Source organism: Atractosteus spatula, chromosome 5 (assembly GCF_055471065.1).
Source record: "Atractosteus spatula isolate fAtrSpa1 chromosome 5, fAtrSpa1.hap1, whole genome shotgun sequence".
Classification (NCBI taxonomy): Eukaryota; Metazoa; Chordata; class Actinopteri; order Semionotiformes; family Lepisosteidae; genus Atractosteus; species Atractosteus spatula.
In genome coordinates, this window is record NC_142710.1 from 51494686 (window position 1) to 51508260 (window position 13575).

The 13575-nt window shown below is 35.2% G+C and overlaps 1 protein-coding gene across 2 annotated transcripts; it reads right to left on the bottom strand.

Annotated features, from left to right (window-relative positions):
* Positions 1–1145: 1145 nt before the first annotated feature.
* thumpd3 (THUMP domain containing 3) lies at positions 1146–8478 on the bottom strand. 2 transcript variants are annotated; one of them, XM_088917116.1, is made up of 10 exons: positions 8447–8478; positions 7495–7737; positions 7323–7400; positions 6498–7052; positions 5975–6105; positions 5750–5819; positions 5093–5208; positions 4417–4524; positions 3279–3402; positions 1146–2650 (listed from the first exon to the last, which is right to left on the bottom strand). In XM_088917116.1, exons 2-10 carry the CDS (start codon positions 7693–7695, stop codon positions 2477–2479), a joined length of 1557 nt encoding a protein of 518 aa, XP_088773242.1. In that variant the 5' UTR covers positions 7696–7737; positions 8447–8478; the 3' UTR covers positions 1146–2476. The 2 variants fall into 2 exon arrangements, with proteins under 2 accessions (XP_088773242.1, XP_088773243.1); XM_088917117.1 differs by having other exon boundaries at positions 8253–8454.
* Positions 8479–13575: the final 5097 nt, after the last annotated feature.

Sequence of the window (13575 nt, forward strand, 5' to 3'; positions counted from 1 at the left end):
ATGGCGAAAGGCCAAATTTGAGTACAAGTCTCCTGGGGTTTGATTTTAACCTGTCACACAAGAGGAGCCTGGAGCTCCTTGTATTTGTGTGACATCTCAAAGTCAGCATGAACATCAGCTGGTTGATTTCATGCTGGCATTAAACCTACTGTATATGCTCACATTTTTTCTGGGATTCAGAAAAATCCCTTTTATCTTTCTCATTTCTAACACCTTCCTAGCAGTATCCCTTTTAATTAAAGATAAAAATACCTCAACATTTGGCTTTTAGAATTGCAATTATCTACACATAATTATGCATATGAGCATAAAATTAATGTATCCAATTCTCAATAATCCCTTATTAAGAGGCATTTTAAATATAACAATCTTTTCTAGTAATTTTACGACATCTTGTAATCAAAGATAAAGTTGACACAAAATGTACAGCATCGAACCTGGTTTCAAACCCAAGAATACTGCTTTTTGAAAGTGACTTACAGAGAAACTGTTAAAAACTGGAAAATACCAAAGCATTATTATTTGAAAAATGGTGTATAATAATAATAAACTTTTATTTATACAGTACCTTTACAAACCCCAGAACACTGAAGTGATTGCATTTGCTTGGACCATAACCCAACGGTAATGCTTTGACAGGTACATGGTACAGACACCTGTACCATATTACATCTTAATAGATGATTCTTATCTATCAATTAAACTATCATCTAGCTAAAGCTATCCATCCATCCATTTCCTAGCCACTTTATCCAATACAGGGCTGCAGGGGAGCAGGAGCACAAGGCAGGAAACACCCTGGATGGGACGCCAGTCCATCATGGGCAGACACTCACACCACAGGACCAATTTTCCCAGAACCCAATTAACCTACCAGTATGTCTTAGGATTGTGGAAGGAAACTGGAGAAAACATGGAAAAACAAATTTTATGCAGATAGCACCCCAGAATTTCAACCTAGGGCTCCAGTGATTTGAGGTACTGTCACAATGCTCGACGCTATCTCAAACCAATGCACATTCTTGTTAATTTCAATTAAATAACTTAGCAGAAACAGAACTACTGCCCAGTTACCTTTTGAAAACCAATGACAAATTAATGCTGCAATTCATGTTAATCAAAACAACAAGTGAGGACAAAGCACATTTTATTTCGTCACACAGTGTTTAATATGAACCTTTATCATTTAATCAAGAAATCTAATCATTTATGTGATCATTAGTGCAGCGGTCTTCAATTCTATGCTTTAAAAGAACAGGCAAGTACAATTTAAATGCAACAAATTATTTAGCTGATGTTTTATTATTTATTGATGTTTCTGAGTACATTCATGAAGCACACTTCAGGTTTATTTGATAAACTTTCAAGATTTATCTCTTCCAAATTAAAGTTCCTATTCGTTGTTAATATATTATGTTAAAAGGACACTGCAATTAAAAGAATGCTGCAGGTAACATGGTCCTTGTGTACAGCCATGAACCTGTATGTTAGTATATACACATCTCACTGTTACTACGAGTAACAAACCAATAACCAAAACCATATTCGGCTTATACTGAATTTAACAATTCTGCATGCCCTTGAGTATAGATAACAAGAAGCCCAACACTATAAATATTTTTTCTTTTAAAAATAGTTAACATCTGATATATTTAAATGCCTCCAAAACTATTTTCTCTAAAAAAAAAAATTACACCACAGAATCACCACTTTTATGAGCGGAAGACTGAAACAAGCAAAACCATAAGATTTGAAAGCCATAAAGAAACATTGTTAAAAATCAGAATTATCATAGGTGCAGGTTTTACTCTGGAAGCACAGGAGAAGATAAAAGAAGCTGTTCTTTAAACTTATAAATTTGTTAAGCATGAAGAGATAGAGGCGTAAATACGGAACACACAAATTCTTTTCAATCATAGCAGAGTACAATCATGACCACTTCCACTTCAAAACTAAGAGAAACTCATTCTAACCATATCTGTTCCAGAGTTCTAAGATTTTACTCATTTAAAAACTTCAATTTTTAACCTTCAATTAAAAATCTGTTAGTATGTGGTTTAGGTGTTTATTACATAGAAAAAAAATAAAGTTGTCAAATAATTTAACATTTAAGAAAATGCAGTAAAACAGACCACAGTAAAAAAATCATTTATTCCACAATCCACTATATCCTTAAGGTGTCAATTTGGAAACATATGCTTTGAACTGAAAAAAAGTAATATACATTTTTAGATTAATTTTAAAATGACAGACTTTAATGAAAAAATATGCCAGATTATAAGGTTCTTTATTAAAAAATAAAGATATTAAGAAGGGGTATATGAAAGGTGAAAGTGTTTAAATGCAAAGTGGGTCACCATTAGGCTTTACACTTCACTTTACCAGCTGTTTTTGTAAGTGTATATCACCAGGCCTTTTAAGCATAAACACATCACATCATATCCATTTTGACACTTGAGAAACAGTTGTTTCAAAATTATTTTTCTTCACTTCTGGTTTCATCAGCTTCTTCCTTATTCTCACTTGTATCTTCAGCATTTCCATAGCTCAGACCAGTACGTTTCAGGAGATAAACAGCAGCATGAAGCCCACCGACATTCACCCACACAGTGTGGGACTTCCGCCAAAGGTATCCCATCTTAGACACAGCCTAAAAAAAAAAAACATGCAATAAAAAGAATTAGATAGCATCTACCTCCTTTGTCTTAGTGCTGCGTTACAGTAATTCACAAGCACCTCTATTTGTCCTGTTGAATAACCTATTTCAAGATAACATCAACTTCCTTGGGTGGCATGGTGACACAGTGGTTAGCATTGCTGCCTCACAGTGCTGGGGTCCTTGGTTCAATTCTGGACCTGGGGTCCTATCTGCACAAAGTTTACATGCTCTCCCCAAGTTCACATGGTTTTCCTTCCACAGACCAAAGACCTACTGGTAGGTTATTTGGCTTCTGGGAAAAATTAACCCTGGTGTCAGTATGTACACTGTGTCTGTGTGTCTGCCCTGCAATGGACTGCTGTCCTGTGCAGGATATACCAAGCCTTGTGCCCATTACCGGCTGGAATAGGCTCCAGCTCCCCCATGACCCTGAATTAGAAATTAGTTTTAAAAAAAAAAAGTGATGGATGGGTGGATCAACATCCTTTCAAAGCATGGTTTCAATGCTGACAGTACTAGCTCAAGCAGAACAGAATTTCCTTTTTACTTATAGGCGCAGTAACAAAAAATCTAAATAGTAAAGGCTTTAAAAAATTGAAATCATAAAAAAGGTCACCACCTTAGCAAAGCATTTCTTGTCTTGAGTTAACAGCACAGCCTTCCCTGATCCTGGTCTGCAGACTCGTCCCATTTCTTTCAGGCAGGAAGGATATAAATCCCAGTTCTTCTTTTTAGAGCCCATTCTTCAGTAATCAAATACAATAATTAGTCAGATAATAGCACTGTAATTTCATAATATTACATGTATTTTCAAAGGGTTTAAAAAGTATTCCTTTAATAGGGGATTTTAAAAACATTTTATTCTAGGGAGGGCAAAATATACCCACTAAAAGTATTTTTGGGAAAATAATTAAAACAATAACCATATACTGTAGATACAGAACAACACAAGGAAATATTAAATAAAATTAGTGACAGACTTGTCTGTTAAATTAATTTTTAATATTATATTATATTTTAGCTCAGAACCCATTTATCATTTATGTATATGCCCTAGTGCTTAGGTGGAGCATAAAGTCTTAAATATTGTCTTGCTTAATGCCCAGTTACAATCTGGCACTCAATGCCAGCTGAAGGAAGGACAAAACACCAAAGTTCATAAGGCATAATTACACTATACTGATCAGCCCCTGTCGAAGTACAATTTGAAGTGCTGGGTACTGGACAAAAATAGCAGAAAACAAAATCTTCCTTTTAATTTTCTTATCACAGAGATTTATAAGTTCATCAGAAAAGTTGAGATAATGTCACTAGAAAACATTAAAGAAACCTAAGACATTGTGCTGTACATTTCATGTGTTGTTGTAAAGCTTTAATTGAGAAACAGAGCTATTGCCACCTGCTGGCACTCTCCTAAACCAACAGTTAATCATTTATAATTCTAACTTAACTGTGTGTGTGTGGCAACACTGTACGTGGAAATTCTAATACTGAATAATCTTGAAATGACTATTACCCTGGGAAATAAAGTAGATCTTAAAAAGCTGTGGATGTTTTTCATAAATATAACAAGTAAAATGCATTTTTTTACTGTTTTTGGGCAACTGCAGGTTAATCATGGTTTATTAAAAGGAGAGAGAATAAATGCAAATTCAAGTGAAAAACCTTTATTTGAAGCTCCTGCTTTAGACTAAGAACCTAGAGGTTTAAAGCTGTTCCATTTTTTTTTTTAAAGAAGCAGCAGTCAAGCACTTTACCTTTTCCCAAAAGGCATGTCCGTTATGATAATATCCACAGAGCCAGTCTTCATAGGAAGATTGCACAAGTCCCACTGTACAGTATCTATAGGTAGACCCCAGGCAGTACTGGATATAAAAGTACCAAATAACATTTCATACCAAATAATGCAGCAAAACACAATTTGTAGTATAGCTCGCCAAGTAGAGAGATAACCATGTAATGGCACATCATACATCATTTTGAATTGTTTTCCTCCATATTTATCACATAGCCACACAGCTTTTATTTCTTATTTTCAAAACTCCTTCAGATGCTCTAGAGTCAGGTATAGATGCGAACATCTTAAGCAAGTATTGTTGTGCACTCTGCATGCTCCTTTCTTCTGATTATTAGGCCTCCGTTTCAAAATACTACACAGATTTACATTAACAGGAACTTGGGTTTCAAGAAGCAACACATCCCAAGTGCTTCTGCTCATTCCAGCTAATCTCTAAGGGTAGAGCAACAAATTGTTTGTGTGGGCTAAATCTAATTACATTTTCGACCGTTCACTGACAATAAATGTGCTGCCCAAGTAAAAAAACAGAAACACAGAAATTAAAATCTACCTCAGAAATTAGGTAGATTTTATATCCATTTTAAAAACAGATTTACTAGTTTTAAACATTCAATATTTAAATAGTGTTCCCTTACCCTTCCTTGCTTTGTCTTTTCTTATGGATATGATTAATATTATTCCCAGTCCGGTTTACAGCCATTCCATTGTTGTCTCCAGCCATATAGAAAGAATGTGGCCATTCAAGTGCTCCCTGATCAAACAGCATATGTCATTCAATTAGCTGTCACTCTAGCATCACTTTTACTGCTGTAATTTTCAATAGTACTTCCTGAAATCATTTTCATCAATGGAATTTATGTTGTCTGAAACATTAAGCCAAGAATAAAATAATGTTTAAACTGATATATTCAAATTTAAAGCTATATTGGTCAAGTGCAGATTGTCGCACGAAGATGAGAACAGGCTGAAGCTAGAAGTGACACAGTAAGGCAAGTTTCTATAATGCACCCACACTCCTCTTTTTCCATTTGAATGTCTCTTGGTGGATTTGGAATTATTTCTGGGAACTAATGTTTGAAATGCGCTCAATGTACTTCATTGTATGCACCAAACAGAACTGTGCTGTACTTCTAGCAAATAAGGAAGGCAATCTGGATTGTAGTGTAAGAAGCACCTTCATCTAAAGCATTAAAATTGTGCAAAAGCAAAATGCAAAAACACAGGACAGCAAATATTGTAATTAATGAAAATATAACAAATGGCCTTGAAGGCATCTAGACAAAAAAACATACCTCTAAAGGTATTGCTCCACTTCCACACATTGGATCAACTATAACATCTGATATTTGGGGATTACAAAGCCTGTATTAAAGAAAATGAAATAACAATCAAAACCTGCACATTTCTCTGTGGTAAAAAAGAAGTTTAGTCAAACAAAATCCACAAAAACAGTTTCCACAATCAAAACTCAAACCCTACAGTTTTGTATTTTAAAATATGGTTTACTTGTAAATAACCTCAGCATTCCATAAGCCAGAGTGGATCGAAGGGTCGTCGGCCCAAAATGAGTTATGTTTCTTCTGTGAAGGCTCTCTTCAGTTAGGGCAATGCCAACCACCACCTCATTATTATGGATATTTAGCAGAACCTGAAGGAGATTGTTTTTAATTAGAAAAAGATCTACTGGTACTTGCATTGTAACAAATGTTTGTGGGGAAACAAAAGCTTTCTTTTTTGCTTTTTAAACTACAAATCCGATACAAAAGACTTGTCTTCTAGAAAAATACAAATTACATGCTATCCTCCTCAGCTAAGAACATGACCTGTAAGTTTTAGTAATCTTGTATTTTCAAAAAGCACTGACAGTTTTTGGTTAGGAACACTGCACGTTTTTGGTGATTTGTATGTAATTAAATGGCATTGTAGAAGCTAAGGAATATTCTAGTTAAGTGAACAGGGACCACTGTAATTTATAAGCCTTCAACTTGTGTACCTTCATTTTACTGGAATGATGATAACAATACAAAAGCATGAGGATACCTCTATGTCAAACCTGGTCATATCTGGTTTCCACTGGAAAAGGTCTTGTACAGCTCCCCCAAAGTCTCTTGCAGCATCATTTGAAGTAAAATTGTGTTTGTCACCAGCCCTGTTACAAGTCACACGAAATTTAAGCAGCTTAGATGAGCCCTCTGCCTCTGGCCCTTCACAGTCTTTACCACCTTCAACCACATCACCATTCCCTGTGGCTGAAGCAGTTTCTGCAGATATCATTTTCTTCCCATCTTTTATATCTTGAACATCATCTTTTTTCTCATCAAGATCACTAGAGATTTCACTGGATTGTTTTGACTTCGTGTGGCTGCCTCCTGCTTCTGTATGCGAGTCCTCCCTCTTGACCTGGGTTTCAGAACAAGAATCTTCACTGCCGTTTTCTTCAACTGCAGCAACCGAGGCTTCTTTAGCAGATGCTGTCTGACTTATTTTCTGTCGAGATCGCTTTTTCTTTAAAGAATTATTTATTTTCCACACTTCCAAAGGCCATTTCCAAGGGAGTTTAGCAGCAAGCTTCTGGAAGTCTTCCAGAGTTTCCTCCTGTCATGAGGAAGAATAAAATGAATTGGGCATACCAGAATCTACTAGATCAAATGCTTTGTAACAAAACATAGTGAAGGGTGGGTCATGCATTTTTTCCACTCATAAAGGAATGTTCTTAGTAGGTACTACCCATCTAAATCACTGCAGAGTAGGGCAGTAAATAAAACAAATGACTGCAGTTTTCAGATTAAGCAATGCCTAATACTAAAATCCATCAAAGGGATTTTTTGATGGCATTTGGAAACTACAACATCAGACCAAACATACCTTTGTGTCTTTAAAACAATATTCTGAAAACTCCTCCACCACAACGAACAAATTGTCGACTGATCTCAGGCGATGAATCTAAAAACAAAACGAGATGAAAAGTGAGAAATCAATTACCTTCGTTATTTAAGTACCGGTGGAAGAAGTAATGTATTCAAGTCATAGTTCTTACCTGAGGCAAATTTCCGTGAATGGTTTTGAAGTATATCCTGCCACGGTCCTTACTTATTCGAACATCAGTGCCTATTTTTTCCTTGACTTCTTCTGCGGCCGAATGCTCAAATCCAGTAGGAACTGTAGCCCCAATCGTTACGGTTATTGGATCTTCTGGATCAGGGCCTTCACCAGCACATTCTCGCCCTTCTGCAGCCATTGTAACCGATTTACCACTTTCCTCCTTCAGTGACTACGATCGCTGAGTAACAAAGGAAGAAAATGCCAATCAAAGTGCACATGAGATATAGCATACATGTAAACAGAAGATCCAGCTACTGTTGCACTCCAAATGGATGTAGAATCAAAAACCCAGCATGAATAAAGGATGGCTCATCATTCCATACGTTTTGTTGTGGGAGCTGCTCTTTTCCCCGCTTCGTTTTGTTGTTTTATGAACTAAACTTTTAATTTATTTTCATACACATGCAAGATAACGTCACCAAACGTGAAACCTGGGTACATTCCTAACGTAAAGCACTAGTATTATTTAGGTACTCCCGGACTGCAAGTTTTGTAAATAAAGGTAAACAGGTGACCTAACAGAAAATAATATGTTGCAAAAAATAACACTTTTAGGTGACTCAAGTTTTTCCTTTGCTGGCTGGTTGCTTGCCGAGTCCTACCTTTCATTTTACGAGTGACAACAATTTAAAAAAAACGCTGCTATGTTAATTCGTAAAACCGGATGAATTAAATTCAATTAAGCCTGTTTACCGTTAACGAGGACAGAAAATAATTAAATATCCGCATTCCAAAATGCACAGTATTTTGAAAACGCAAAAGAAAAGGTAGTTAGGAAGATTGCTGTATAAAGTAAGTGATGTTTGCGGCGATATATTAATATTGTTTTCAAAGAAAGAAGCTTTTTAAAACTTGTTTAAAAACATGCTTTCATTTCATTGACTCACCTTCCTCCTCCTCCTCCGTCCATGTGCGCAATGAATGAAGTACTTCCGGTGTGAACAAAAATAACACGCATACCAAAGCGCACCTTTTTATTTGCATACACGCTTTCTTAATATAGTCAATTGATCACTAAATTGTTTCGTTTTTTTTGTTGTTGGTTTTATGTTTATTCAAGCAGGGTGTTTCTGTTTACTAAAAGTCAAACTTATAACATTATGAATCCAATGGCTACTGAAGATTAGCGCAGGCATCTCATGATCAACAGAAAATAGAAACTGTAAATCCAGTTGTATTTTTGCAGTCATAGTGATCACGTTTGTCTTGTCTTTTTTTAAAAATCCACTAACAGACCAATTCAACAGAGCTGAATACATCTGGCAAATGAGACGCGGTAACAGTAACAGACCGGTAGAGGGAACTGTTGCTCGTCAAATCGAAATCAATTGCGGTTGTTTACTACATGGTTCTTTGATTAACGATTAAATCTTTACCATGTTAAAAAGGTGATATTTTTAATGAAGTAACTTAGAGATCATTTGGAACCAAAAAAAAGAAAACCCTTCTGCCCCTAAGAACTAGAGTTGTTTAATTGAACAAATTGCTTGCTGAAATGATCAATAACTTGCAAGTGTTCCTGATCTTTAAAAACAGTCAAATGATAAATCAAAATGGATTGGGAATCTCCAGACCCAGGGCTGTCACTCTTACTTCCCATTTTTCATTTGAGAGGAAATCTTAAAAGACACCCAAGAATAAAAAGTTTGTACTTACACAATCAAAAATGTAAACTGACTTTTCTATTATTTTCTTTCCAAAAAAGCTAGTTCAGACACTACAGAATCTAGCTAATTGAAAATCTTGTAGAAATTCTGTTCATTTTCAGTCCTGTACTTAATGTTACTAATAGCCTCACTAGGACAAGTGGACTGAAAGGGAATGGGTGTAACCAATGTATTAAGTTTTTCAAACTCTTTAGGCTGAATATGCATAAGCACAATCTCTTTCTCTTTCTAGTTCATGGGGTTCCTTGGAACTATTAGCATATAAGAGTTCAGTAGGCTCTTTTAAAAACAATAAGTATTGATGGATTCCATACTAACAAGTCCTACTCCACTGTTGACTAATTTGTTCTAACGTTAAGCTTAAATCTTGTAATTAATTAAAAAGAGCAAAGCTATTTATTGGGGCTTTAAGTTAGGCAAACATTCAAGAGAAGAGAACAGGGGTATTGATCATTATTTTTCACTAAAATGCTAATGCATTATGCATAATGTTCCCAGTTAGCCTCTGAAACAACCTTTAAAGCACATTTTTATGCTGTTTGACCACATTCAAAGCCATAACGTTAGCAAGCTCAAGTTCAAGTTCAAGTTTATTGTCATTATACTCATATACAGGTATATGGTATAACGAAATGCTATTTAGCTAGCTATTAGACGATAAGTAGTACAAAAAAACAACAACAATACAATTGTATAATAAAAGAAAGACAGAGACAACAGGCAGTGTGCTAAAACAACAACAGGCAATGTGCAAAACAACAAAAAGGTAACAGGTAATGTGCAAAAATATGCATCAACAGAATGAAATAAAAGGATAGAAATTATGGGGTGTGAGCTTTTTGACATGTAAGGTAGAAGTAGATTTCAATGTGTTTGAGTTTTTGGTAAGAAAGAAGGCACTGTGAGGTTCAGATCATAGGTGAGAGGTGAGGTGAGAGTGAGAGAGGCTGGGAGTTTAATAGTTTGATAGTGCGGGGTAGCTTGAACTCCTATTTCAATTTAGTTCAAGCTTTATTATCCACTGGGGAGAAATTTGTTTTACAGCACAATCCAGTACAACAATACAACAAGGACAGAACAAATGTTACCAACAGAGAACATGGTACAATGGTGTTACAGGAGATAAGAGAATTACTTTACATTGTTTGCAGCGGGGATTAAAGATTTTCTGAGTCTGTTACTTTTACTTCAAGGGAAACAGAGACATCACCAGATAGGAGGAGTGTAAATTCACAATGGAGGGAGTAAGACACATACTCCATAATGCTCTTGGCCTTCTTCACAGCCTCCTGTTTGTAGAGAATATTTAGGTTCATTTGATTTGCCTCAGTTATTTTTTCTACTTATCTTCACTAACATACTCATTTAGAAAACTGTGTATAATGTTATGACTCGATGAACAATTCCAGACCTGAAACATTTATTCTGTACGTACAGTACAGGGAGGAATTTAATACGATGCAATGAAGTTGTTTTATTTATGTTGATGTGCTTCAAATTAAGCTGCACTACCGTGCTTTAAAACATTAAAACAAAAGCTGGGGGTTTTAACATGAGTGTTTTTGACTGGAAGGAATCTCTGCAGCCAATTGCACTGCACAGCAGTTTAAGATACTTTGGCCACAAAGTTGATATATTGGAACCCCAAAACAAATGTGTGATCTTAGAGAACGGTTAGGAACATACGGGACAAATGACTCCTGAATGGCTTGATATATTACTGCATGTTTTTTAACACAGCTCTAAAAGGCATTTCAGCCTGCACAGTGCCTGAATACTGGAATAATATGTTGATTAACATGCATCAACAGGGAACTTCATTTGCAGGGCAGCCAGAAGATGGCACCAAAACAGCAAAAACAGTAGAGAGTATCAGCATTTTCTCTAGTTATGGCTATTACCTAAAAAGCAAAACAGGAGTTCAAGGGATTTTTTTTCCCATCTGAATATTTTATTTATTCTTCAATTCAACATTGATAACTGATGCCTTGCTTGTGACCTCATTATATTATGTGTACTGTAGGTACTGATATTTTGTGTCCTGTTAAATATCAATATAAATGGATAATGTAAAAAAACAGACCAATTGACTTATTAAAAAGGCTTTGTATGTTGCCAGCCTACCCTTCTCCTCAATTAAAAAAGTGAATTAATCCAGATAAACATGACTAATATTGTACATACAATAGTCATGTACACAATAGAAAGCTCATAAGATTACTTTTTATGTTTTTTTAAAATGTAGAATGTGTATTTGAGTAGATATGTAAAGACAAAGACTGATTTGCTCAATAGCAGAATGAAAGTACAGTTAGTACTTTCTTAGGGCTATGACTGAATATGAGGTTGATTAGTATGTCCATATTAAGTTTTGTAATTTGCAGATGTCACCTTGTAAACATTCCAGATTTCAGATTAGATCTCAGAGTTTACCTGTACATCACATTTGCAAAACATACTTTTACAGAGCACACTCAAGCTCAATACATGACTCGGTGGCGCACAGTGAAGCATAAAAAAGATTTTGAAAATGTACGATATACCACTCTAAAATCTGTGCCATGGGAAAAGTGGTTTGCTACTTGTATATGCCATACTATGGTTAAGAGTCAGAAATATTTAAAAAAGTTCTTGAATAAAACTACTAATCCTCTAAATCTGTTATCAGAAATAAATGCATAAGTCATGCAGAAATTGATTAAGCTATGACATTAATCATAAACTCATGCTTCAGCTACTTAATTTTTTAACAGATATTGTTCTCAGGGAACAAATATTGCATTTTCCAAATTTATAGTATAAATAAAATTAAAAATGCTCTGCACAAGTTCATCACTGGTGACAAAAGGCTGGCATGCATCATTAAATAAATATGTGTATATCTTCAAAGAAGTAAAAGCAGATTCATTTCTAGAGGAATACTAGATTGTTGTTGTGGTAATAACGTAGTATATTACTGTAGCTTCAGGGTAAAAAGTAAATTGGAGAATGGTGTCAGGGGTTATTGCGGTGTTCTATAATTGATGGTTTAAAGATTATGTAAATGGTACTACATGCAATGTAGTATATTGCAGTGAGAGAATAAAACAGTTCCTGCAAGCATGCTCTTCAGCCTCAATTCTCTTTTTAAATTATCTCTGAAGTAATTGAATGCAGTGCATAACACTCAATTTTCAGGCAAATGTGGCAAACCCATCTTTAGCAAATGTGACAAAGCATTTAAAACATTATGCTATTAGCATCTAAATAGGAAACAGCAATAACATTAGAAACACCACAACAACCTGATTATGAAAATCGCTATGGTTAGTTTTCTAACTCTTCAGCTTTAGACATTTACAACTTAATTCATAATAACAAAACTGCCAGAAGGGCAAATTATGAAGCAGAAAATTGCTGACTTTGATGTAATAGACAAGATATATTGTAACCAAATATTTTCAAATTGTAACCAGGTTTGCTGGTGGACATTCCTTTGATGTATTGGTCATGGCAACAGCAGACCTGGCTAATGTGCCTTTTCAGGCAGCCCATAGGATTTATACCCAGTTGTTGTCAAGAAAAACAATAAGCGCAAGTCAAGTAGGCAGAAAATACAGGGCTGTTACCCTGATACAGTAACCAATTGCTGTTGGTTAATTGATCCACTGTCCCCAAGGATGTCTCACTTAATCAATGCTGCAGCTTGTTTCAGCTGTAATCATTTCTGGAGGTGTACTAACTTGTTTTATTAATACCCTAATATTATGGTACAGTATATACAGTAAAATGTAGTATATGTGTGTAATTTACACTAATAAATGCCGTTCATGTTCATACAGTATTTTAACCACTTTTATACAGTACATATTAAAAACACTATTTCCTGAAAAGCTTGAAGTATTACCTTAGCAACCTTGTATTTATTTGTATTTATCCAGTTTTCCATGGGTTTTATGATAACAACTCTCTAGCCTGTTTGTAATATGTTAATAAACCTGTACTTCTTTGAGTTCATGACAGAAAAGGCAAAAACGAGTTTCAAACTGTGTGAAACTTATACAGCTGTTTAAACATATTGTAACACTTGTAAGAGCTGTGGGTCCTGTGGGATGATGCAGAATTTTTATTCAGAAAGAAGCTGAGAGTCACAATGCCCCCAAGGGGAAGTAATATCCCATTTATTGCCTTGTAGACATATACTGTACAGTATATTAAAAGTACTCATCTAATAACTGGGTCATAACCAAACAGGAAACCAAATATAACAGAAACAATACTGCACAAATACAAACACAAACAAACAACAAAGGCTGAAATAAATGTGTGAATCAAGCACTCAGCGTCGGACATGGATAGAAATTGCCTAA

Excerpts from the sequence above, each read along its gene's own strand:
- thumpd3 (XM_088917116.1), bottom strand. The coding sequence starts at position 7,695 with ATGGCTGCAGAAGGGCGAGAATGTGCTGGTGAAGGCCCTGATCCAGAA. Across the intron at positions 4,525-5,092 it reads AAAAGACAAAGCAAGGAAGG|TACTGCCTGGGGTCTACCTA; the intron begins GTAAGGGAACAC and ends TTTTATATCCAG. Across the intron at positions 2,651-3,278 it reads ACAAGAAATGCTTTGCTAAG|GCTGTGTCTAAGATGGGATA; the intron begins GTGGTGACCTTT and ends TTTTTTTTTTAG.